General features: G+C 41.2%; 1 protein-coding gene across 2 annotated transcripts in view; it reads left to right on the forward strand.

Moving 5' to 3' along the window:
• Nucleotides 1–27,354, forward strand: part of NRXN3 (neurexin 3) — a 1,025,935-nt gene that overhangs the window by 248,937 nt on the left and 749,644 nt on the right. For both annotated transcript variants that reach the window (XM_054826970.1, XM_054826962.1), the window contains 3 exons: nucleotides 18,270–18,571; nucleotides 23,867–23,911; nucleotides 25,647–25,808. In XM_054826970.1, coding sequence (XP_054682945.1) covers nucleotides 18,270–18,571; nucleotides 23,867–23,911; nucleotides 25,647–25,808 — 509 coding nt within the window. The remainder of the gene's footprint in view (nucleotides 1–18,269; nucleotides 18,572–23,866; nucleotides 23,912–25,646; nucleotides 25,809–27,354) is intronic.

A 27,354-nucleotide genomic window follows, 5' to 3' on the forward strand; every position in this document is an offset into this window, starting at 1 on the left:
CTCCATCACATGTGACTGTTACTTGGGAAGACAAACGCCATCACTCTGAACATCCCACCCTTCCTTCTTCCCCTAGCTTTATATGCTGAGCATGGCGTTGTATGGTATGGAATATCCCTTTGGTCAGTTGGGGTCATCTATCCCGTCCCAAGTCCCTGTGCACTCCTAGCCTACTCGCTGGTGGGGTGGTGTGAGAGGCAGAAGAGGACTTGGCTCTGTGTAAGCTCTGCTCAGCACTAACGAAAACATCCCTGTGTTATCAACGCTGTTTTTCAGCACAAATCCAAAGCATAGCCCCATACTAGCTATTATGACAAAAATTAACTCTAGCCCAGCCCAAACCAGCACAACTACCCAGGGAGCTTGGGAAGAATCCCAGAACATTTTAATGAAAAACCCAAATACTGAAAGAATTTAAAGTAATACCAGGCGGGTGGTACTGGAAAGGAGGTAGCTGACTCAGGCTATTGCTATAACAACAAATTGTTCTGAGGCAAGCTAGATTGTAAATTTACCTATTCCAAAACAACCACACGTGTGCACTTGTAATTCTGAGGGAAAACAAGCTAACCTAGCGTATTCACATTGAGGTGTGAGCTGCCTTGCATTTACTGAAGGGTAAAGCAACACATGTGGGCAGCTACCATGAAGTAGCTGATGTGATGTGGTCTACACGCTTGCCTGTTGCATAAAAACATGAGTGTCCAGCCTCTCAGTCAGGGTCGCTGCTTGATGTGCAAAAGCTAAGTTTCCCGTTGCTGTAATTTCTTTCTGCTCCTTTAAACTCACCTTGCAGCTAAGAAAGATCATATACCCAACTGCATTTTAAGCCTTAGTGGTTGTGCAATGTCGATGCAGAGCTATATGCACAAGAAACAGTCTGCTCTAGGAATTGCTGTATTTATGTATTGGTTGTAGCAATTTCTCTCTCTTATGGAGGTGAAAAAGCAGGCACAGGTGGAGGCTGGAGGCTTGCATGACTGCAGGGCTGCAACACCTTGCAGGATAAGCAGGACCAGCCACACTGCCTGTGTTCTTCATCACAGCAATGTTCTGACTGGAGCTTGCATGACTATCAGAAACTGTAGTTGGTTGATGATTACAATTCCCATCAAGGATCATTTTTGTCTTTTGGGGCCTGGCAGCCTTAGTTCTGCCAAATGAAGCAGTTTCAGCACGTACTTATAAACCACACTAGAATCACCCAGGAGCTGGGACAGTTCTTGTAAGAGCTTGAAAATGAGTTCTTAATTCACCCCTGTTCAGAAACAGAATCTTAGGGGCTAACAAGCTTGTTCTGTCAGATGCTATGAAATCATAAGGTCAGCACGAACGTTTGTCTGCCGATATCTCTGCAGCTTGAGAACTTTTTTTTAAAAACTACCATTCTTTGTAGGGGCCATTCAAGTAAATATTGCTGGTGAGGTGGGCACCAACTTTGTCTTGTGATTTATGCATCGCAGTATGGTCAAACCAAGCAGATTGCAGAAGTTTGAAATCTAGCTAGTCATCTGTATGACAAAGAAACAGGGAAGTAACACCCCAGAAATTTGTATAGATAGCAGCAGGAACAACTATGATCTTCTGTGGACTGCAGATGGGGGAGCTTAATGTTGTAAGTCATCGGGTAACTGTGCAAAAGCTTTTGCTATTGGTAGGTACTATTTGCAGTGAGTTCTCTTGCTCCTTTGTCCTCCCAAAGTAGTTAAGTTATGCAGTTTCCTTTTGTGGGATTGAAGTATAGTTACAAGCAAGAAAAAGTTGTTTAAGATTGGGGAAAAAATACTTATTGGAGCTTCTTTTTTTTTTTTTTTTTTTAGTACAATTGCCTGAGTGTAAGAATAAAACTGCAGATATATGCATGTATATTAAGATCAATTATATAAATTTATATAATTATATATTATTTCCCCCCTCTTATTTTTCTTAGCTCTGCAGAGCCGATACGGTTCTGAGAAAATAAGTTAAACCTTATTCTGATATGCGTATTAACAGAATATCTTTTAAAATTACAATGTCAGGGCCAAATTCTGCCAACAATCCTTCTTCAGCAGCCCGATAAGATCGTGGCATTATGAGTAGAACTTGGTCTGCTAAAATTCTGTTGCTAGGGATAGCGCGCAACAAGATCCCAGCTTGTCTGTGACTCCACAAAGTAGTGGCAGAGCTAGCAGTTACAAGGAAAAAAATCCAGTTATTTTGATTGGAACTGAGCACTTCTGACCAGATAGCTGTCAAGAGACAATTAACCTGGAGGCTCTGGAGGTTGCTCTGGCAAAGTCCGTTTTCAGAGTTGTCTTGTATTTTAAAAATACAAATCCTTTCCACATAGCAGGGGCTTCAATGATCCCTCACTCTGGCCATGTACAAGGATACACAAGGGTTTGCTCTGTGGATCTTGACCAAAACTGCCATCCCTCCTTCCCAAAACCTCTGACCAGCTTTCAGTTCCAAAATAGCCAGATCCTGCTGGCGGTGGGCTAATGGAGTTGTTCAAGTGGGGGGAACAGCTTGAAGAGGGACAACACTATGGCAAAATAGAGGTTGGAAAATATTTATAAACTATACAAGTCCCCCTGGTGTTTAGATTAGAATAAGAGTCTTCGCTATTCAAAACAAAGCAAACCCCAAAACACAAAACCACAGAAATCAAGACCCTCCAGGGCAAACTCATCTCCAGGAAAATAACGGCAGTACCTTTCTGAACCGAAAGAGAAACACACATTTATCAACAGTAGTTGGAACACAAGGGCTGTGTCACATTTCCTGCAGGGAGATTTGAAAAGTCATTTTTTACAGCAGCTGGGCTTTGCTTGTAAGAGTAAGCATTACATCAGTTCTGACCTTCTAGCAACAGGCTTAGGAAGAATAACATGAACACAGATACCAGCATGATTGCTGTCTTACATCCAGCAGTATTTCTTCACTGATTACTGTAAAATTACTCCTAATTTTTATCAGGGCCAGTGGGTTCAGAGTTTGGCATATAGTACTGAAGAGAAGTACTGATTTGGCTGTTGTGTTTTTATTTTTTTTTTTTAGTTGCTATCCAGTGTTGATAACTTGTACATGACTTTAATAAGATTGTGCTACCCAGTAGCTTGAAATAATGAAAACAGCTGGGCTCATTCTTGGTGCTGTCACATCAAGATATGGAAGTCACTTCACTGATGATATGAAGTCACTAATTTTGAATGAACTGATAGAATAATTATGATCTATTATTCTAAATAGCATAGATAATTTCAGAAATTTGTGAAAAGAGGTGACCTGATAACTATTTTTAGAGATTTACAGTATATGCTAAGCATGAAATTTTATTGCATTGAAATAAATGCATATAATATGTATATATCAAAAGACCATATGGAAATAGCCAAGAAACAACTACAATCATGATACAAATTTTTCAGTTGAACACAAAAAACCTCCACCATAATGAAATTTGTTTTCAAAATCTTTTTGGTTTGGTGGTGTTTGAAGAGGTTTTGTCTACTTCTAGTGATTAGCTGGAATACTTTTGCCTTAAGTACCTTTTTTGTTCATTAGCATCTTTACCAGATAGAGATGCTAAACTGAAACATTTATTGTGCTTCTGTTGAGCTTTCCCTGCTCTCTGACCTCAGATGACTTTCTATACCTCTTAACCCACTCCTGTTTCTCAGTCTTGTCTGGATTGCCTGTAAAAGCTTCAAAAGCATGCTTAGTTTTCTACAAGCTCCTAGATGAATTAGATGCTTTTGTGGAGCTTCTGGCAAACTTTTATTCTGTGAACTTTACTCAGCGTCATCTACCTCCTATTCTGTAAATATAAGGAGTTACTAAAATGGAAGAGCATGTCCCCTTTTGAGTGTCTGTTACTGCAATGCAATAATAGTAAAAACCCAAAACGTTTGGTAATAGTAGGCTGTGCTGTCTTTTGTAGATACAGGGAGACTATTGCACAAAAGATTGATGTCTGCTTTTTCAAATCTGCATGGGAATTCCGTGTGCCCAGGACTGGCTCTTGAAATTTGAGATACGTTGGCCCTGATCTTCAAGCATGTTGGTGGCATGAAGCTATTAGAGAAAATCATGTTAGCGAAGAGAAAACTTCAGAAAATTCGTTGTGTATGGCTTGCCCAATTCTCGTACTGAGCTGGCATCAGAGCTGAGAACACGCAGATTTTCTGTGAGCCTTTCTGGGGCAGCAAATCCTTGGATACCTGACTAGACCATCCACTTTATGTGTAGGTGTTTGTGCCTCTGAAGAGAAGCAGCCTTCTGCTTACTTAGAACTAGAGTTGCACTCTTCATGGGATGAGCCTCCTTGTCATTATTAGAAGAGATTATTTGATAGGTTTTATTATTTTTGACGTTCCTAATTCAGGTGTATGTAGCGTAGTTTAGTTCTTTTAATGAATGTATTTATCTATGAGCTGTTAGGAGCTAGTCCCACAAGAGGAGAGGTATAGAATGGCAGGATGATGCTTGTCTTCACCTCCTCTGCTCTGTGTGCTTTTGTTTTCTAGTAAGTAACTTTGCTCCTTGTATCAGCTTTGCATATATTTATACAGGCATGTATTTATTTGTGCGTGGGCTTAATGTCATTATATACCTCACAAGAGTTTTCCTGTCCTCTTTGCTTTCCTTTCTTGTTTTACATGGGCCTTGTTTTTGCACATAGCTTTGCTACAGCCAAGCTGTAAAGAAGATAATAAAATGTGTGTGTGGCAAAATAAGGTGGAATCAAACCCTTGCATAGCTGCTCTCTGTCATTTTTATGTGCATCACTCTCTCGCTTCTGTCTGTAATGGTCTAGAGTCTTCCCTTCCTTCAGCTTTATGTTTTCAGCATTGTGTTAATTGTTTGTGGTGTATGGGTTTTTCAGCAGCATGCAGTGGGAAAGGTCAGCTGTCAGAAACAGGCCTGTCCACAACTGATAAGGCATTAGAGAGATTGGATTTGACTCATTAAGCATCTTCCCTGTAGACATGGAGTCTGCTCTGCCGCAGAAAAAAACCTGAAGCAGGAAGGGAAAAAGCCCAGGATGAAGTTGGAGCATGCGCCAGAAATACTGGCACACCCTCCCTCTACCCCTGCGCACAACGTTGGGGCTCGGTAACGCTTCCACCACGCTTGTGTCCTCGCGCACCATCGGTGTCTATGCTTAGACCCTGAGATAGTATGCATTCGCTCCTGTATTTGCACTTGGTCAAGATGCGCATTCATTTTCTCTGTATACATCTGTGTGCGTGTAAGTCCTCATGTGCCCTGAAGTTACATGGGGGAGATCATTTCATTCCCGCCCTCACATGTGCACTGTAAGGTGTACGAGGATGTTAATTCTCCCACATTTTACACTATATGCGTGCATAGCCGCTCCAAGGTGGTTTTGTGTTTTTCTTGCTCTCTTGTAAATCTAATGCCTGCTTCCTTTCATGCTGTAACAAAGGGCACATCTCCTCTTTATGCGTATATATCATGTTTGTTCAGGTGCACTTTATTTGCCTTTCCACAGAAGTAGCTGTGCAACTGTACTGCCTATACCTGCATATACACGTCCACTGCCCTGGTAAAAACGCTGCTGTGTAGACATAGCAGAAGCCTAGCCTGTTTCTCATTGCATACAAATGCACACATTTTTGCCCCTAAATAATTACTGGCTAAAGCTGCTCTGCCAGCTTGTAACAGGCCCTTGCCTATGGCTTTGTTTTGAGAAGAATCGTTGTGCCTCAAATTGGATTTGGATACTGCTACTTTCATAAACGGTCTTAATGATGTCTCACAAAGAGCATACGTGAAGGGCAGCAGTAGTGTTTGGCAGTGTGTTTTGATACCGTGGCAGTACTGGGGTTCCACACGTACACAGTCTCCAGTAATACTAAAGCTGTGAGGAGCTGACATTACTGCAGTCTCTGTGATACCAGTCTCATGCGCTGCTCTGCATCTCTCTTCCACCTCACCTTTGCTTTTCACCTTCCTTTGCATCTCCCCTTTCCCACGGGCATGGCTTTCAATACCGCTCGCTGGTACTGAAAAGAATAATTTTGTGGATCATTATTGTGCTATTATAGTGATTAGTGTTAACTCTTTTTCTACTCACGCTTCACGCTGGAAGGATGCCCAAAGGGCTGCCTGCTCAACAGCAAGCGTGACGCCTGCTGGAAGGCCGCTGCTAACACAGGTGCGTGTGCATACACAAGTGCACACGTACACCTCTTACAGCACTGCCCCTCTGCTTGTCTCCTTCCAGCCCCTGTCTTTGAGAGCTTCCAGCAGTTTTCTAAAATAGTGCCCTTCAGTGAAAGCAGGAATTTCTCCTCCTGCTGGGCTCCTTAGATGTGCTTTTGTTCTGAATGCGCTTTGCAACTTACTTTCTCTCAATGTTGGTGTAAATTTTTTTTGTTGATTCCTGCAGTTAGTCTTGGAAGACTCCCACCAACAGCTCCAATGTTTTTTCCCAAACAGGACCAGTCCTATCACACATGTAGGGAAAACTGCGATAGCTACCTAGCGTTCTTCTTCCTAATGCTATGGCTTTTTACTAAGGCCAGAAAGTCTGGGGAAGACCTTGTCTTCAGTATAGTAGGGAACAAAAATGCCACAAGTGCATCCTGTTTTATTAGCTGAACGTTAGTGCCCTTGAATCTACACCCAATAATAAACAGGTCTAAATACTTAGCATCAAGATTAGTATTTGGTGTTTGACTTCTTTTTTTTAATAGGCTAGAAGAGTAAGGGTAGTGTGGAACTGGGGGTTGCAACTGGGATACAGATTGCTGCGGAAGAACAGTAACGCTCTAAGGCGGTGAATATAACGTTGCTTGTTGGCATGCAAGATGCTTCAGTTTTTTAAAAAAGCAGGATCTGTATAAAACAATGCTTTTGTTCAATGTAAGATAAAAAAGCTGGTGAATTCAGAGCTTAGCTGTGTACTTGCATGCTCTTACCCTGCTCTACTATAGAGATATGTCTGTGAGAGCAGGGCTAGTGAATATGTTACCTCTTGAGTTTTATGTTCATGGTGCTGCGATGTTCTCTCTCTGGTCGGTTTGCACTTTGCTGAACATTCAGTCTGTAAGGAAACATTTCTGCTGGGTGTTATGTTCAGAGATTGGCATCCTTATGTTTTAGAATGATGCACCAGGAAAATAAGTAAACTATAAGAAATACAGAGCAAAATAAAAACATAAGAAAAAGTAAAGACAGTAGCAATGGGAATTGTCCTCACCCATGCTCAGCAGTGAGGAATCTAGAGCGGTTCTTATGCCCAGCACATCATCATGGTATCTCATCTCCTTACAAAATTAGTTGGAACGCCACACTTTTCCTGCACCTTCTAGAGCTGGGAGTGCGAGTAGCACAATCATTCAGAGAAATGAAAAGAAAAAAGTATGCTTTATTCATCCAAAAGAAATCGTAAATTTATATGAATATATCAAATTGTTTCAGGCAAATTATTTTTTAAAATTGATTTATTCAGCATCATTCATTTCAAAATAAATGTTTCATGCTTTTATTTTAAAATGGAGCTCTAGTTTTTTAAGAAATGTATTTTTAAGGAAGTGTAAAACAAAATTGTTAAATTTCATTTTTGGTTAAGCAAGACATTGTCACAGGATTATTTTTTCTGTCTCTTTGACCAGTTGATCAGAAAATAAATAACAAGCACAGCTCTAAGTACATAGTGCCACAGTCAGACCGATACTCGGAGTTTATTGTTTCTTTGCAAATGGCAGAGAATGCACCATCGCGCACTGATACCAGCACCGTTGTTTGTACTTGGCAAACAATGGAAAATAGGTGGAGAGAAGGATGCCAGGACACTCTGGACACTGCTTTATACACTGAATTGGCATGTGGCTTCTCCTCACAGCTGTGGAACATTTCTTGTTTTGCAGAGAAGTTTTATTAAGCTCGTAGAGCGCTCTTTTCCCATAGGTCTCAAGGACTTAACCTATATTTTTGTTATCTTTGTAGTACAGATGGAGGCAGCTGAGGTTAATTAAGTGCCTCAGGTTGCACAGTAAATCAGTGGCAAAGTCGAGGATAAAATGCTCAGGTTCTAACTTCTACACCTGTAGTTTGTCATTTAGATCAATTTTTGTGAGCAATTTAAAAAATGATGTTACCAACCATATGCTATAATCTTTTGTAGACATATGTCATCTTATTTATTTGTTTTCGTTATTGTAGTACTAATACTTTTGTCATCAAAGCATTTTAGCGAAAAGGTTTTATGAATGCATTGTTCAGCTATTTTGTGTGGTATTGGAGCAAATGATGCTGGTGGGTGATTTCTGTAGTAAATGGTTGATTCACACAGGTTTGGATTCTTTTTCAGACCTTTCTGTTTTCTGCTTCCCAACAGAAAAGGTGGTTTTAGAGAGTCAGTAGGGAATCTGTGGATCATATTTTGGTGAATCTAGGTTTAAATAATCTCTGTCTATGCTGAATAGTAGACTAACTAGGAGTTTTTCTGTGATACTGCTGATATTTTTTTTTCTTCTTGTAGGAGATTTTGATGAAAGGACAGCAATATACTGTTGAGTGAAGAGTCTTCCAGGGTTGAGAAGCAAAATAGCTTTTCATTTGTGTGAATTTTCATTTGTTGATATGGTATGAACTTCAATTGTATATTTAGTAGGTGCATACTCCAGAAATTTTAAAGCAGTCATACTTCTAACGGACTATTGGCTCTATCATTGATATGCGAAAGTGATACATGGAAACTGCTTTATACATTTTCCATTAGATAGTACACGTCAACTGTTTGAGGATTAGGAGCCTATGGGATATTCTTCCTTTCTTTGGGTTAAAGATTCAGGCACTGTCATGCCTGTTTCCTCCCTTTGCTCTCAGTCTTTGCTGTGCAGTGGCCCAAATTCATCAGGAGACCTAAGTCACTTTGCAGGGCTGGTTCTGGACCTCGTAGGCATGGTTTTCAGTCCAGGGGGACAGAGTGTGCTCTGTGTAGGAGCCAGCCCAAAAAGCATCATCCAAGGAGGCAGGCAGCAGCAAGCGGAGGTGGAACCTGCAGCTCTGGAGCTCTCGTGCAGCATCTTTAGAGAAAGCAGTTCTTTCTCCTGTTTTCATTACAAGCTTTGGAGCTCGGGGAAGTGATAGATTGGTTAGGTCTGACAAAAAGACAAACACTCATTGTATTGCTACATGTTCTTGATCTCTTCTGGGCTTAAATTTGACGACCTTTTAATTAGCGTTTTCCTTCAGACTCAAAGGGTAATGTGTAAAGCAGCAGGTAATGGAGGAGAGGGCACGATTTGTGCTAGGGACTTGACATTCTCTGGTGTAACATAATGCTTCCTTTGCTCTTATTGGTGAGATTAAAGAGCTTTTTGGGTAGGATCAGAGCTGCTACACCGTGTGCAAAATTTGAGTTCAGCACTGAAAGAGCATTGTCAGAATGCATCTCACCGTTGCTCTTTTTATCTCTTAAACATGAGAGATGTTGTCCTCCATTGATTCTTACCTACATGGTTTCTGATGTTGTTACTGTGATTCTTCTCTGCTTCCAAGTTACAAATCATGTAGATACAATAAGTGAGGGGCCTGAGGAAACAATAAATGATATTTCTGGAAAATCTAACATTACCCAGAATGGTTTAAAGCTAGTAAGAATTTGGGAAACTACTCTTTTTACTGTGGGACTCCAACTCAGAACTTGATCTGCTCCAGTATAACCTCTTTCTGTGATTTTACAGATAGTTTTTTTCCAACAGTAAAAATTCTTTTTCTTCTGAAAATTTATTCCCATAATTTCTTTGAAGTTAGAAGTAATATTCTTTTTATAACGTTTTATCAATGCAATCAGTTCAGTCATCTCATTATGATGTATAAGATGACTTAGATGTTCTTACCTTACAGTTTGTGGAATATAAATGCAGTGTATGATATGACTCTGAAAGCTTCCACATAACAGTATCACTGTTGGCGATGCTTAGAAGATGCTCCATGCGTAGAATAATGTTTTGCACACTATTTCTTATGTATCTAAATAATTAAATAAGCTCTGTAAGACTTTTCAAACAAATGTTTGCTTTTGATTATTGAGAGCACAGAAGTATGTATGTGAGAGAGAGAGCACAGGACCTTACGAGAGGGTTTGATTAGTAGTGTCACTGATTCAATCAGGCGGTGTGAAGAATGATCAGACTAGAAAAACCTGAACTATTTGGATGTATTATTTTTCCTGCCCAAAGGCTAGAAAGGAGGAATGCAACAAAAGGATTTGGACAGCTTAATGGAGGATGCAGTTATCTGCTGTTTAGCTGTTACTGGAGTCTGTCACCATCTCTTTAAAATAACAGCCTGATGGTTACTAAACTATCCAGCTTTGTTTTAATAACATGAATCTGGGTGAGCTGCTTTGACTGCTTCTGAGGGCTTTCATTAGGGTTTCAGCATTCAGTTGTTGGACAACTCTTTCGGAAGGTGATGGAAATAGTTCACCTTTTTTGTCCTTCAGAGGTGTTGGCTGACTTATTTTCTGTGACATTTGATGTACAGTTTCTCCTCCCCTAACCTCTGAGGGAACATCAGATACATGCGAAAGTGACTTGGAACATAAATCGTTCATTGTTCTGTAACGTTGTTGAGGATCATACCTGTTATAGGTGACTCCCAGGACAATCCTTCTGCCCAGAACAGAATTGCCTCCTAGTAGATTTCATGGGGGTTTGCCCAGACTGGGGTTCTGCCCCAACCTTTGGGAGGTAATGCCTTGATCTCTCACGGCTCATCATCTAGAACAGCTTCTAAGTCTATTTTCCCCTTAGTTCACATGGTTCACGTGTAGAATTTATTCTTTTCAGACTTCAGTGTGACTTGGGTCAAAAGATTTCCGGCAGCTCCATTAGAATTTTAAAATATTAGGTCTATTGTTTATGGTGTAAGACTTAACATAGAAAGGAGGCAAAGTTATATGCACTGGCACAAAGACATTTAGTCGTGTCCATACCCAGCTATACAGTGGCAAAGCAGGAATACCTGTTAATTTCAGCAGTACAGGAAGACTGCCACAAAATTTTTTCCCAGAAATACTGAGTTCAATTGTGCTTGCTGGGATTATGATGTTAGCCACTCATCCCATCAGAAATAAACTAGATAGTTTCCTTGTGTTAAATATCACGCTGCTGAAAGCACAGCTGATGCCCAAGTGCAGTAGATTCATAGCCACTAGGTACCATGGCTCTGCTGTAATACTCTACTGATTCCATTAGCATGTCCTTGGGTGAGGAGAGTCCATCATTCAGGCAGCAGGAGTAATGCCAACAGTGAGAACTTCTGCCTTTTTTTACTTCTTGCACTTAGGCCTTCTACGTAACTGTATGTTATAACACTGTGTTATATCCTTATTGCACTAACTTAAATTGTGGACAGATAATTGAGTACATTGATACTTTTCCTTCTGTGTTCTGGATTCGTGGTGAGGTTGGATTTGGTTCTTTTGGGGTTTTTTCCCTTGCCATGGTGGATGGTAGTCCTGTATTTTAATAATGGTTCTGTGGTCAGAGGCCAACTTTGGAAGCAGTTTTTTCGTAAGATAAGTTCCATACCTGTAGGATTTTTCCAAAGTCACAGAGAACTGTTAAGTGGTAGGGCGAAAAGTTTCCTGTAAATACTATTTTCCTTGTTGACCTCTGTTTGACAAAAGGTCAAGGGAGTACCTGGCTGTTCTGCTGCCTCTGTCATTAATGCACGCTGCTTTGGCAGAGAAGCCTGATGCTTGACAGTGTTAGACCCTTCCTAGATTATCAGACAGCACCAGCTCTTCTGTGCAAAGCACAGCAAACCGCTCAGATAAGGTAAATCCCACCAAACACTGGAGTGGTTATTAATTCTGAAGCAGTACAGAGAGTTTGCTTTTCTCACTGACAGAAGACATGCTCCAATGTTGGCTGTGAACCAAACTCCAATGAGACAGGGACTGCCTCAGAGTATACCTGTAATGCAGTGGGTTTTGACAGAAGATGAGAGCATGAGCAGCTGACTTGTTTTTAAGAGAGCTACTTGAAATTTTCTTCAGGAGACTTCAGAAAAGTCACTGTCCATTTTGTAGTTTTCTAAATATTTCCTAATTGTGTCTAAGGCTAGAAATCCTATTACATGAGATATTGCTTTTGTTGAATATTAAACTTCATGCCCCTGGGCAGAATCAGTGCTTCTAGGATTTGCTGTTTTCAACTTCACGGTCATGAAGTATTTATTTTCAGGCTTCATCGAAAGCTTTGGAGGCTCTTTGCTGGGGAGGCTTCCGGGCAGGACTGGAGAAAAATAGGAGGTTGGTTTCCCTCCATGAATGTATGAGAACCTGTGGAATGAGCCCTGGATGGGGAGCTAGGAGCTCCTGAACTCAAATGCCTCCTCTGCTATTGATTTTCTTGGTGGCCATGAGTAAGTCCATTAAAATGTCTGTGCATTGGTTTCCTCATACATAAATCAAAATGCCAAGGTTTCTCTACCTCTTAGTGATGCTGTGGATTCTGAATATTTCAGTCCTCCTTTGTAGAAAGAGCTTTGACAGGAACACATAGGAACAGCTTTGCCCATAAAAACTGAAGTTAAAATTACCATCTGGATCTACTGAACAGGCCATATGCAATATGGAAAGATCCCCAGTCTTTATGTCTTCTGGGAACCTGAGAGTCAGCAAGCTCTGGGTTTTTTGCAGGGATGAGAGCCAGGAACTTGGCTTAGGTGGTTGTTGGTTGTGCTTTTGTTTCTGTTCTTGCTATCAGCCTGTAGTATGTACTGATAGCTGATTTAGGGATTCAAACAGGTATAGATCTGAGACCTGCAAAACTGGCTTTGCAGCGGGATGGTGAAGGTAACTGCTTAATGTGCTAGTTGTGCCTGTTAGTGATTAGTCAGAAAAGGATAATGTTTTCCCACTTCTTAAAGTGATGGGCAACTCATTCAAGGAAAAGGTCTGTATTGGTCAGTTTGAAGATCCAGAGTTTTGCTTCTACTCTGGTGATTTCTGTGAGGCTTTGAATATGTCAAAGGTTTATAGTCTGAATGTGGAGTTTTGTACAGGTCTCAGATGTCTGCAAATCCCAGCTGTTGCAGAGAATTTAGTTATGTGAATGTGTTAGAAAATAAATAATGGGTTTAGATTAATATTGATGAGTGACAAGGAAGATTTAATTACTTACATGTGCTAACCTGCTTTCAGATTCTGATTTTTGTAAATTTGTCTGGTATTAACTGAGTTAAAAATTAAATCTCACAAATCATGTATAAATCAAGAGTTTGCAAACATATTCTAAATGCTGTATTAAGTAAATGTTATTTTATGCAGTTGCTTTGTCACACTTGAGCAGCCAGATCATCAATTCAAGTTAATATCACTTACTATGATAAGGTTTTCACATCCCAGCAAAACTAGTGTTTCATCTATTGCTCCATGTAACATAAACCGAGGATTCCTGTTGATTTTGAGTTGGGCCTTAAGCGTAGCTATTCTAGGTTAGCTGTGTTGCTATGCAGAGGCTCTTTGGTGTACTACCACTGTTTAAAGAATATAGAAGCTGTAAATATCACAGGACAATTTGTGGAGCCTTCAGAAATGTACAGCACAGGGGTCAAGAGCTAACAAATAACAAGTGCTTCACCACTCTCTGGTCTTCCAGACGTCACCAGACTGCGCCTGAAAGCATGTGGAAATACCGTGAGACCTGCAGCCTACTTGGGGCTTCTTCTTTTTATACATTGTGCAGAGAACCTGTATCCCTTTTTCCTCTCCATGCTCTCTGGTAATTCTCATGTGCTTCAGGATCATAGCCATCACATATGTCAGAGTGTCCTAACAGCAGGATGGCATGGAAAGGCTGTACTTGGTAAAAAGCCTTTCATGTGGTCTGACACAGGCTACTCGGAGGAACACACAGTCAAGCTCTTTGGCGATTGGAGCCTAATCTGTGTACTAAAGAGACATGTGACTGATTCATGAAACTGGTAAACCAGTCATCCACATGGCCACTGGTAAACTGTTTAAGAATTAGTGGTTTGGACAATTCAGTTTTAGAGAATATGTTGACTCCCTGTATTGGGTTTGCGTGGCAAGGTTTTGGTAGCGGGGGGGCTACAGGGGTGGCTTCTGTGAGAAGCTGCCAGAAGCTTCCCCTGTGTCTGACAGAGCCAATGCCAGCCAGCTCCAAGACAGACCCGCCGCTGGCCAAGGCCAAGCCAATCAGCGCCTCTGTGATAACATATTTAAGAAGAAGAAAAAACAAGTTAGGGAGAGAGCTTTTGCAGCCGGAGAGAGGAGTGAGAAGATGTAAGAAACTCTGCAGACACCAAGGTCAGTGCAGAAGGAGGGGGAGGAGGTGCTCCAGGCGCCAGAGCAGAGATCCCCCTGCAGCCTGTGGTGAAGACCATGGTGAAGCAGGCTGTCCCCCTGCAGCCCATGGAGGAAGAGGGGGTGTAGAGATTCCACCTGCAGCCCATGGAGGACCCCACGCCGGAGCAGGTGGAGGCACCTGAAGGAGGCTGCGGCCCGTGGGAAGCCCACGCTGGAGCAAGTTCCTGGCCGGACCGGTGGACCCATGAAGAGGGGAGCCCACGCCAGGGCAGGTTTGCTGGCAGGACTTGTGACCCCGTGGGTGACCCCATGCTGGAGCAGTTTGCTCCTGAAGGTCTGCACCCCGTGGGAGAGACCCACGCTGGAGCAGTTTGTGAAGGACTGTAGCCTGTGGGAAGGACTCACGTTGGAGCAGTTTGTGAAGGACTGTCTCCCATGAGAGTGACTCCATGCTGGAGCAGGGGAATGATGAGAGCAGTCCTCCCTCTGAGGACAAAGAAGCGGCAGAGACAACATGTGATGAACTGACCGTAACCCCCATTCCTTGTCACCCTGTGCTGCTGAGGGGGGCGGAGGTTGAAACTAGGAGTGAAGTTAAGCCCGGGAAGATGGGAGGGGTGGGGGAAGGTGTTTTAAGATTTGATTTTATTTCTCATTGCTCTACTCTGTTTTGTTTGGTAATGAATTTTCTCTCTAAGTTCAGTCTGTTTTGCTCGTGACAACAATTAGTGAGTGATCTCCTCCTGTTCTTATCTTGACCCACAAGCCTTTCATTATACCCTTTCTCCCCTGTCTAGTGAAGGAGGGGGTGTGAGAGAGCGGCTCTGGTGGGCACCTGGCCCCCGGCCAGGGTCAACCCACCGCACTCCCACAACCTGGGAGTTGTGCTTATGTGACATGGGGTGGGCAGGTGTGAATTTGGATTGGCCAGTGCACCCCAGAGAGATTTTAGTGTGTGGTGATCTGCAAATTTGAATGTCTATCCAGAGCAGCCACAGGAGGAAGGAAAAAAAAAAAAGCTGTAACAACATATGAAACACAAATAGGTGACATTCTCCCAAGAACAGGAAGAATACAAAGATGGATCAGGTCCAGAATCCCATCTGTGACAAGGGTCAGCAGCAGATGACTGGAAGAAACAGGCAGATGATGTAGTTGCATGCAGAAGTGGGTTGATAGCAACTTATATTAAAAACAGTGGTACAAGTAAGAGTAATATCTCTCTGAATTTGCTCTACTCTGTTTTGATGAGTCTGCAGTGGTTGCCTTAACTTACTGCTTAGATTACTAATATACTCTTTGCCTTCTCCTTTGTATGGAGTAGACCAGTGAAATTTCATCTAAGTGGCTGAGAAAGTGTAAATGAGCCCTATTAATATGTCTTGTACTGAGTGAACAATCAACCCCCCGCACCCCCCTTTGAAAAGACGTCAAATGTGTATTCAGGGCTTTGCACATCTGTGGCTGTGGAAAAAAGGCTCAGTCATGATGATTGTGTTTGACTCCTGCCCTCAGACGCCAGCTATTTGATGGGAATTACCTGCAGGTACATAGAGCATGTGTCTGACTTGATTGTAACATGTTCCCTTCCAATGGATCGGGAGTGACTAGGCAGGGGAATTATCATTGTGGAGAGGGTTGTTAAACGCTCGGCTCTGACTTCCAAAACTGCAATCAATATCAGCCCTCTGTGCTTAGGCTGGTTGAACACTGACACAAGCATATGCACTCCTTGGTGGTAGTTAAATGTATTCAGAATAGAATCATAGAACCAAGTAATTTGGAAGGGTAATTACACAAGAGGCTGTGTAATCCAACCACTAGCTCAGAGCAGGTCCAGTTAGAGCAGGCAGCTCAGGACTGTGCGTAATCAAGTTTTTGGTATTTCTAAGGATGGAGATTTCACAGTCTCTCTAGTCCCTTCCTAGGGTTTGTCCATCCTCAAGATGAAACATTTTTTTTATAGAATGAGAATTTCTTGTATTTCAGCTGTGTCTGTTGCCTCTCACCCTTCTTCTGCAGACCTCTGAGAAGAATTTGGCTCCATCTTCTCTGTGCTCTCCCATTAAGTCATTGCAGAGAGCAATAAGATTTCCCTTGAGTTGCCTCTCCTTGAGGCAGAACAAATCCAACTCTCTCAGCCTCTCCATACATGTCACCTACTCCGGCACCTTGAGTGTTGTGGTGGCTCTTTGCTGGACTCAGTCCAGTATGTTGAAGCCATTTTTATACAAGGGAGCTCAACACCGGACAGAGTACTCCTGATGTGATCTCACAAGTGTCCATTAGGGGAAGAATCACTTCCCTCGGCCTGCTGGCTGCATTCTTGCTAAAAGCACCCAGGATGCAGCCGGCCTTTGCCGAAAGGGCAGGCACTGCTGACTTGTGCTCAACATGTCTGCTGAAGCCCTCAGGTGGTCTTCTGTACAGCTGCTTTTGAGCCAGTTGGCTCCCAACCTGTACTGTCTTACTGTTTGCTCGCAGGGGTGCATAGACATGTGATTCGCTTACATAAGTACACACACACACTACTGCTGCCTCAAAGTACCCAGATTTTATAATGAGTTCATTCAGTGATACCCTCAATCAAGACTGCAAAAGTCTCTGCTTAAAGCAGACCTATCACTTAAGGATGATATATGTTCATGTTGCAACGCTGTGCTGTTTTGTCACCACTGTTTCATGCTTTGAGGGCACAGATTTTACCATGTAGTTATTTTTTAAGAATGGCTATGACAAGTATTTCCCTTCAGTCTTGTACCAATAAATTCTGGCTAATCTGTATTAGGATTACTAAACGAGACAAAATGAAGCAGAAAAATGCTATTAATGTCAATGGCAATAGCACCAGCACTCGCCTTATGCAATGGATTGTAAGCAATGATAGCTTGGCTGCTTGTACTATCTAGTTATTCGTGCTCAGACTTGCTGTCACAGCTGGGAGTCAGAAAGATGGTGCAATACAGAGTTGGGGGATCTGTATAGATTCCATTGTAAGTACCATTTTCCCCCAGATGGCAGTGATAGGAATGGGCTGTGGACAGCCCTCCTGCAGGGCCATCACCATCCTGTATTTCTTCCACTGGGCAAACCCGGGATACACAGCTGGCTCGAGTCACACGGGTGCAATATGGCAGCAGAGCTATCTCTGAGGTACTGTGGAAGCCCAGGTACCGGGAAGCAGGCTTCACATGAAGGATTTTTATGGTATTCAGATGTTGCCTCCAGTTGCTAAGAAATTAGTTCAGTGGTTTTCTTTACTGTACATAAGAGATTTTTTTCCTTAATGAGGAAATATTTCACATCACATGCTGTGAATAACTTCCCTGTGTTTATTTTTTCCTGTATGAAAAAGATAATGCCTGTGGACAAAATGTTTTATGTGGACTTCTCTCATGCTGTCAGAGAAGGAAACTATAGGACACTTCATGTGGCTCTCTTGTCTGCTTGGTCTCTCACTCAGTTGAACAGAATTATATTCTGATGCCTGTCTTAAATTGCCTGGCAGATGGGTTAAGATAAGTTCAGATGACAATAGCGATGAATCTAAATACTAATCTTTGGGAAAAGTTGGTTTCTTTTGGAATGACGCGTACGTGATGGTCACGTTGTCAATAGTAGAATTTTCCATTATTCTCCCCAAAAGGATGTGAAGTGTCTTATAGCAGTGTCTTTAAATGTACTTTTCCTAAACTCTGCTGCATACTTTTGAACAGTCCCTATGGTGACAGTGCTGCAGTAAAACTGAAAACAGAGCGCTGAAATTCTTCAGTACTGAGGACCCTGCCATTAATTCTCTTGATAGCCATACTACAAGAAGAGCTGTACAGTCATTAGCATGCCATGATATATAGTTGCATAGAACATTAACAGCGCTGTGGGATTGCTTAGAAATTTCATGACAAACTTAAATCTCTTCTTGGCCGACTGCTGAATAGTTCTTTTGTTTCCTTTTTTTTTCCAGCACGAGATGAGAACATGGCCACTTTCCGTGGTTCCGAATACCTTTGCTATGACCTCTCGCAAAACCCCATCCAGAGCAGCAGCGATGAGATCACTCTGTCCTTCAAGACATGGCAGCGCAACGGGCTCATTCTGCACACCGGCAAGTCAGCTGATTATGTCAACCTGGCCCTGAAAGATGGTGCAGTCTCATTGGTCATTAACCTGGGGTCTGGGGCCTTCGAGGCCATTGTGGAGCCGGTCAATGGCAAGTTCAATGACAACGCGTGGCATGACGTTAAGGTGACACGCAACCTGCGGCAGGTAATGGTGAAGGGGAGAAAACGCTGGGGAAAATTTTGTTCTATTTTATTGGGATGGGCAGATGGGAGAGCGTAATGGAGAAATGGGGGATGCTTAGTGGAATTGCTAGAGTTCCTCCACCTTTTCTGGATCTTGGTATCTAAAGGACAATGAAAAAAACATTAGTTGATGGGAATTTATCCCTGTTGCAATATCTTCATTTCCACTTTATTAATTTTCTTTTTTTTCCAGTTTGGTTTAATAATAAAAACTTGTAACATAACTTTACTTTTTCTTTTCTCTTTCTCTGTTCTCTCTTTTTTATTTCATTTTTTCCTTAATTATGATTCAATCTAATCAGTAATATTCTTGTTGCATTTAATTACTGTGGGAAGAGAGTCTTTTTCCAACAGCCAACGCTCTACACCTCTCTCCTTTTTCTTTCAGTTTTGTTAATTGGTTTAACCATTGCCATGATGTCATAATTCTAATTCTGGATGTCTTTTGTTTTTATTTTACTTTTTCTTTTCTTTTCTTTTATGTGTGCATGTGAGTGTGCAGGTATGCAGGCTGGTGGGTATGTGTATAATTATTTTAACTTTATAGCTTTCGAATTAATTGGCTGGAGTCTTTCTGAGTCTTCTTGATTCTCTGTTCTTCTTTTCTTCTTTTTGATTTTCCCCCCCTTCTTTCTATACTGAGATTCTACTTTATTTCTCATGTCTCTGCCTATGAGACTCTTCTGTTGGCTGTGAGGACTGGAAAAGTGGAAGGACCAAAAAGGCCAAGCAAACCCAGATCAATCCAGCACCCTACAATTCCATTTTGTAATTATTTTTCTGATTTTACAACTGTAATTTTGCACATATGCATGCTGCTTTTCTAAGCAGACAACTTTATCAGGTGACGTATTTGGTAGTAAGCTAGTCTTAAAATCCCGAGTCCTTCCTCATGAAATATAAATTCAGACATAAATAGATAAGATAAAATTAAATATCCTTGCTCTGAAAGCTGGTGAATATATCAAGTCACTAAGGCCCATCCGCTGCGTGATAAATGAGGTTTAGATTGTGAATAGGAGCTATTTGTTGTCTTGCTGATTGGTAGAGGCAGCAGAAATAGTTTGTAAGCTAAGATTTTAAAATCAATTTGTGAAAACAATTTGATCTGTTCATTTTCTCATTATTAACACCACCCTTAATAGTTTTATTTGAGTTTATACAATGTCATTTGCTGAGAAAACAGCTTTCGTCATAACGTTTTACAGCAGCTAAGATAAAACATATCTGTGAGTATAGGATAATCAGTGCCAGGGATCAGAAACAGTCTCTGTTAGTAGATGTCAGTGGATAATTTCTCTGTTATGGGGACTTCATATCTTTCTTTTAAATGTTTGGGTTTGGAGCTGAAGATATTTATTTATCTTTCACATGTGAATCCTTGTATTTCTACATGCTCAGGATGTCTGAGTCTTTGATGAAAAAACTGTCTCAAACATTCATGAGACTGCAGGGTTCTTACTTCTGGCCACACGAGCCTTTTTTCAATAGTTTATATCAGATGCAAATTTAATTTCTTACGTAGCGGATGGGTCTTAATGATCCTATTTTGTTCACACGTTCCCATCAGTCCAGTAGAGGGAGGTGCACAACCTGGTTGGGGTTTGTCAGTCTGGAGTGGTGAGAATACATGGCCTTATTTGATACGTTTTTTATTTTTAGATGGTTTCAGATGCTGGTCTCTGAGTATCTCAGTATAGCTTATAGGTCATTTTAGTTAAGCATACTTTTTATTTTTGTTGGAAATTGGTTTTCCATGGGAAAATGTGCCTGAAGGAAAATGCATCCTTGCTTCATGCCAGGATTGGTTTTGATCTTGAAGAAGCAGAAAGTGAGGAAGTGTCACAGACAAAACTGTGGACGGGGAAGTCTCACTTTCTTTTCCTAATCTTTCAGCTAGTGATTTTTTCTTGGTCCATGGTTAAATGGAAATACATCTATGCCTCTTTATCTTTGATTAGACCAGGACAGTGCTTTGGTGATTATTAGAAAGCAGGTGAGTCCCTTGCCAGTTAAGCAGCACCACAAAATTTTAATTCTCCTGATCTATTCAGTGTGGATCTTATCATGCGATCCTGAATTCTTAATGGGCCCAATTTGACTGGGCAAGAGAGAGGATGTTTTAATAACATGTCTGTGCTCTTTCCAAAGAAAGTCCAGTCTTAAAATCAAATTAAAAATAAGTAGCAGAGGTGATTAGGGGTCCAATTGTATAGATAGGCATGACAGAGTAGAGTTCAACCAATAAATATCAATAAGACTGGAATTTTTTTAAGTCATCTTTTCCCTGGATACTTCCATTTTAACTTCTGATCAAGTTCAGTCTCAAAAATTAAGACTTTGACCCAGAACCTAAAACTCCCCCCAAAACTGGAATTGATGAGGCCTTGAGGTGAAGCAATCCTGCTAATCCTGAAAGTTGTCATCCAAAAATTATTGGTAAGTTCAACCACAGTTTTCAATAAGGAGAAAACTTGAATGTTGCAGCCTTCCTGTCAGGTCCCGTGCTTTCTTACTTTCAATTGATATTACTAGCGATGAAGAAGTCTTAAAAACCTTCAATCTTCAGGATAAAGATTTTGAAAAAGATTGAAAATTTGAATGACTGATAACTAATTAATACCTGCTGTGGACATTTTTCAGGACACATGTAAGAATGGTTACTCTGTGTCCTGACCTTATAAATGCTTCATTTAACAAAAAAATAGATAGACACACCATTCTAAATAAAGCACAGGATGAAGGAGTTTTGTTTTCCTCTGTTCTGACAGCAGCTCCCAGCAGCTCATATCTCCTGGTTTTGTCAGTGTGTACATGAGACAGAGTTTCTCTATCTGCAAAATACTTAACTATTTTTCAGACAGACTATGAACCTGTGAAGTGCTTTGATATCTTCATATAGAAGATGTAATAAAGGACAAAGATTATTTATCATTTATGAAATTATACTTTTTGTCCTTTATTGCATCCAATATAATTTTGTATATCCTAAAAAATTTTGTATGTGAGAAATTATCCACTCTGCATCTTTCCAGACATAAATTTAGCTGTAACATTGCAGCATAACGTAGGTCACTTGGAAGTCTTGTTTCTGGCTGTGCTCATGTTTCCTCAAAAACTGCTCTCCAAACCCAAACAAAAAACCCCAACAAAAACCATTGCCCCTGAATATTGAGGCTTTATAAGGAAATCAGTAGCCTCCTTGTAATTGGTTGAAAACATTGCACTGAAAATGAATATATTTCTCTTTAAAATTAACCTAAAAAAAATAATTAGAAATTCCAAGAATACGATCCAAAGCTAAACCAATTCCAGGTAAAGGGGCTATCAGCAGCTTCAGGATGCTATCCAGCCTTTTCCTCTGCTCTTTTTGGGGTTGTGAAAAGGGGGAGGAGTATTTGCATAATTTTTTGGCTGTTTGTAAAATTAGAGCAGAACTTTAAATAGCTGGACTTTTGCCCAGTACTTTTTGGAATTGTTAAATGTTTTGTAGCTAAGCTACGAGAGTACTAAGTGCTGCTTTTTTTTAGATTGAATGACTATCACGGCAGTTAATCTCTTTAGAGACAAACCAAGTGAACCCACAGATTCCCTTGAGTAGTGATTGTTAATGTCAAAACAAATCTCCTTGTTTATTTATCTTATTATTTCAGTTAAAACTAAACCTTCTTTCTGCCTCCTGAGAAACCTTTACTTAGAAATAGGATCATGGCTGTATTTTACCAGGGTTTTCAGAGCATGTTTGGGGCAGTGTGGTCTGGTGGGAGGAGGAGCAGAGGAGACTTAAAGTCAGACTTCGTGTGACTATCCCCACGTCTGCTGCTGACACTCTTGTCTCATTTTTAGCGTGCTCTTCCTCCCATCCCATACTTCAACTCCCTTGTTTGTAAAAATGAGTTTACTAACATAACATATCACTGCGAGTGAGACTTCCCTGATGAAGAATTCAGGAGTTTGTGCTCGTTATACCCAAGTACAGAATATTATTATTTCATTCCCATAGACAAATAAAATAGACATGTTTGATGCCACAAAGTTTTCACAAACTTATTTCCTTAGTCAATGCACAATTCTCTGAAATTTGCAAGCAGATAGTTTTTACATGAGGCAGGATAGATCTTGCTTGTGTAATTTAGGATAGTTCTTGCCAACTTCAGTCACACTGGAAGAAGGACTTGGAGCCTCCACAGGCTGCACTTCCCTATTAACACTGAAGCTAGTCACCATGCAAAATCTGCTGTAAAGATATTGAGTTCCCCACCTGCTAAACAGCAAACAAGAAACAATGTGTAGGTTTGAACAGTTGGCATCTGCATGCCTTGGAAGGGATTAACAAAGCATCTGCAAAGTTCTGCTAAGCCCAACAAAGTGAACTGACTGGTGACTTCTCCTAGCTCCTCTGTAATATAGATGCAGTATAACAGGAGAGACACTAAATCTTGTCAATCTTCTGTCTTCAACCTTGACACAAGCAACATAATTCTTCCTATGCAATTCCTCGACACATTTCTTCCTGCAGTAGGAGAGGTTCAATTCCTATAGTCTCGGATGACAGAAGTGAGCTACAGGCATTTTTGTGTGCTTCTCCTGAAAGTCACAAACTCACCTGCTGTAAAGAAACCTCCAGATTGGGAAACTTGGAAGGAAGACTCAGAGTCTTGGACTCGTCTTCATCTGCATCCTCCAGCCAAAGGAAATATTGGCCTGCTTGTGATACTCTGCAACACTTGAGGGTAGTGAGGCTTGGAAGAGGAGCAGGAATGTAGGTGGGTGGTGGTGGGTGGAAGAAGGGAGTCATGGTTGGGTTTGTGCTGAAGGGGCGGACTGTGTGCTGTGCCTGTACATCTCTGAGGGTAAGGCTCTTGTTTGAGGGAAGCACCTTGATGGGCATTTGGAGAGTAAGTATTGCACTGTTTTAACTTTGCTTCAGTCCTGGATAATGTATATGAGGGTTGAAGTTAATGACTAATACCAGGGTGGGAAGACTAGGCAGCACCCTCCTTCTTTACAGTCTAGATGGTGGCATGGTTCCCCATAGAGTCCTGGTCATATTGTCCTCTTTCTCACTTTGTGTGTCTCAGGTGCCCCATGCCTTTTTTTGAAAGACTAACACTAGACCATTCATGCAATGTGTCATTTTTACTAACCAACTAATGTACTAACACCCTAACGACTCATCTTTGCTTTTAGTTATTTTAATTAACAATCGTTCTGTTCACGATTTTTTAATTTCCTTTCTTCCCCCTTTTCCGCAAAGCACTCAGGCATTGGACACGCTATGGTAAACAAACTACATTGTCTGGTAGATATCATTCTTATTGTCTCTTTTTTTGGGTTTGCCGTGTGTTACCTGCCTTTTCCTCCCCCTACCCCCTCTTTTTCCCCCCTCCTTTATACTTACTTCTTCCTTTATTTTAATTTCATTGAAACACTTTTTTTTCCCCCTTCTTTTTTTTTTTTTTTTCTTTTTTAATGGAAAAATGAGCAATAAAAGCAACTAACACAACTCTTCTGGAAATGGGGTTTGGACGTTTCTTTCATTGGTTTCTTCACCTCCCTCTCTAGTTCTTCTTTTCCATTCCAGTGATAAATTGTTGGGGTTTTTGTCCCTTGTTTTGAGTTTAGCTTTCTCTCTTTTGCTTTGGTTTTCATTTTGCTTTTTTATCCCCTTTTGGTTTTTGTTTTTTTCCTCTGAAGGTTTCTAGATAAGAACCATTGCAGGGCCTCTAGTCCGTGGTGGTGAAGGCTCTCTTTTTCTCTCATCCTTTTGTTGTGGCAACGGCTATTACAGGCAAACTGGCCGGAGTTGTCCTCTTTCTCCTGATTTTTCCCCACTTCCCTCCCTCCTCTTTCTCTCCTCCTCCTCCCTCTTGCTCTCTCTCTCACTTTCTCTCTTTCTGACCTCTACCTGCCGTGGCCGACAGGAGCTCAGCCGGTTGTTTGTTTCAGTACACACTCTGCATGGCATGTCCACGTCTGGTGACTCGCCTATCTTCTCCTGGCCTCGATCTATTTTCCTCCATCTTCCCTTTAAACCACTAACAACATCTAAGCAAAACACATTGAATTCACTTGCTCTTCTCCCTCCCTCTCCTTTCGTCCCCCTTCACCTTCCATGTGTTTGGGGTTAGAGGTTTTGGGGACATTTCTGTTTGGTTTTGAGTTTTTTTTATTATTATGGGTTTGTTTGGTATTTTTATTTTTGATTGCATGCAAGTGTGAAATAGTTTTCTCTCTCTCTCCTTCTCTTTCTTTTTTCTCTCTCTTTTCTTGTCATCTTTCTGGGCTCCAGATATATTGGCATGACATATCAAAGTGCAGTGTGTGCACGCTTTGTGTTTTCTTTCTTTCTCATCTCTGCTTCTCTCACACTTTTTGCTGTGTGGTTGATTTATTTTGATTTATTTTATTTTTATTTATTTCCTATTTGTATTTTGGTTATGAGTTAGTTTGTAATATCTGATTTTTTTTTTTAATTTCTTTTTAGTGGTGGGTGGTGGGTGTGTGTCTCTCTAGGTACATGGCATGCACATCCATAATGTATTGAAAGTGAGATCCCTCCCCCCCACCCCGAATGCATGATCGTCAGTGTGCCGTGAGCAAAAGAAACATAAAAAATAAAAAAATACCAACCTCGTCTTCATTAGTGTTTTTTTTTTTTTTACTAACAACCATAACTAACTGTAATCATTAAAATAAATACTAATTAATCATAAAATCAGCTAATATGAGAAATCTCTTTTAAGGACAGTTCCATTTTCTGGCCTGAATAGATGGAAAGCATCTTGATGGGCAGACTGCCGGGTCAGCCTGACGGTGCTGATGCACCAGAAAGGGGAGAAGCAGATGCTGGAGCATTTCCATTGTGAATGAAGCAGACCAGAAAATGGAGCTTGGCTGAACTAAAAAAATACATACCAAATCTCAACAAAATCCTTAATAAAACTGACATAAAACTATAGGGGAGGTAAGTTGTTCTGTTCAGGATTATAAGGTCATTGCTGGGATTTTCTTTGTCTGTTGTGTCCCTCAAACAGGTGACAATCTCTGTGGATGGCATCCTTACCACCACGGGCTACACGCAGGAGGACTACACCATGCTGGGCTCAGATGACTTCTTTTATGTGGGAGGGAGCCCCAGTACTGCTGATTTACCTGGCTCTCCAGTAAGCAACAACTTCATGGGCTGCCTCAAAGAGGTAACTATTTCAAATTAATTCTTGTTTCTGTGCTTTTGATTTCTCGAAGTCATTGCTCTTTCCTGCCTTTCATTATACACTCAATGTCTTTCCCTGATGCTGAATTTTACACTGATACGCCAACAGCTCTGTAAGGATAGACTTGTCATTCAGCTGGACAGAAGGCATCAGTGGCAAAACTCATGAGCTTATGGTCAGAATCAGACTTCTAGTGCTTGGATTACAGAAAAAATACCCATGGTAGTGGGAGAGGTGTCTTCTGTAAGCTGTTATCCATTTGGAAGAAAGCATTGCAATCTTCTAGGCACTGAGGCAATAACCATTAAAAAGAAGATAAATGGCCTTCGATTATTAAGTAGCATTTTTGTGTGAAAAAATCATAATCAGAACCTTAGTTAGGATATTTTTTTAAAGTTCTGGTTTTCACCTGGGAATATAGTTAGCTGTTAATTTTCCAGGAAGATACAGAGTTAGAATAAACCGGAAAAATAAAAGTTGAAGGTAGCATAAAATATGTGTGTAAATTATGTGAGGAGAATGCAACATGAAGATATAATAGAGATGTGGCAATAATGTGGCATGTGACCTTGAAGCGTACTGTGTGGGTAAGTCCATGCCGCAGAGTTGCTGCATTGGTCAGGAATAGCTAGCTGGCTTCCAAAACCCTATTGTCTCATGCTGGCTGGCTGCCCTTGTCACGTAGTTAATCCACAACTTTGAGAAAATCCACACGTGGGTAATAGAGATTGGACTGCCTGGCTAGCAGCAGGAACCAGAATAGTGTTCCTTGGGGGGGTGGGGGGGAAGTGGAAAAAAAAAAAAAAAAAAAAAAGAAAAGATGAAGCCTCAGCCCAAATCTGAAACATGGTGCAGTTGTTGCTGGGGTGTTATGCCCTACAGTTAGCTTTTGTCTGCTTTCCTATCTCTTCTAATAGAATTTGTGATGATCACTGTGATTAATGGTGATACAGATATTGACACTTCCAACGTGTTATAGAAAGCTTACTGAAAAACAAGCTTAAGTTTTCTGTCAGTCAGCTTCCTAGCTAGCCTGGAATAAGTTTCTTGCAAGAGTTTTCTCCCTAATGTTATGATTCTGTACTAATACTGTTTTTCACAGGGTGTGGCTGGGCGGGTCTAATTTTTTTGGAGCCCAGAGGGTTGTCACAACATCCTCTTTGTATGAACATTCAATATCAGAGGGAAGGCGGAGCAGTGTTTTCATACAGGAGTCATGGAAACAGTGATGCTGAGCTAGATGTTGTTCTGTGGCTGTAACTGCCTGACAAGTTACCATCCTACTGACGCTCGACTCATGGTGTCAGGGGTTGTATGTTATGTGTCAGTCCTTTGATGTGAGCGATGCTTGTCAGAGTCTGGAGCTGCTCTCCTGCCTGACCTCTGCATTAGTTAAGGGGATGCACATATGCTGGAAAAGAGCACATGAGCGTCTTACATAGGAAATGAAACTGCCCTGCTGAATACAAACTGTCGTACAGAGATCAAATCCTTCTGTTTTTGTCTGTAGAGCCTTGGGCCTGATTTT

The sequence above is a fragment of the Grus americana genome, chromosome 5 (assembly GCF_028858705.1).
Source record: "Grus americana isolate bGruAme1 chromosome 5, bGruAme1.mat, whole genome shotgun sequence".
NCBI lineage: Eukaryota > Metazoa > Chordata > Aves > Gruiformes > Gruidae > Grus > Grus americana.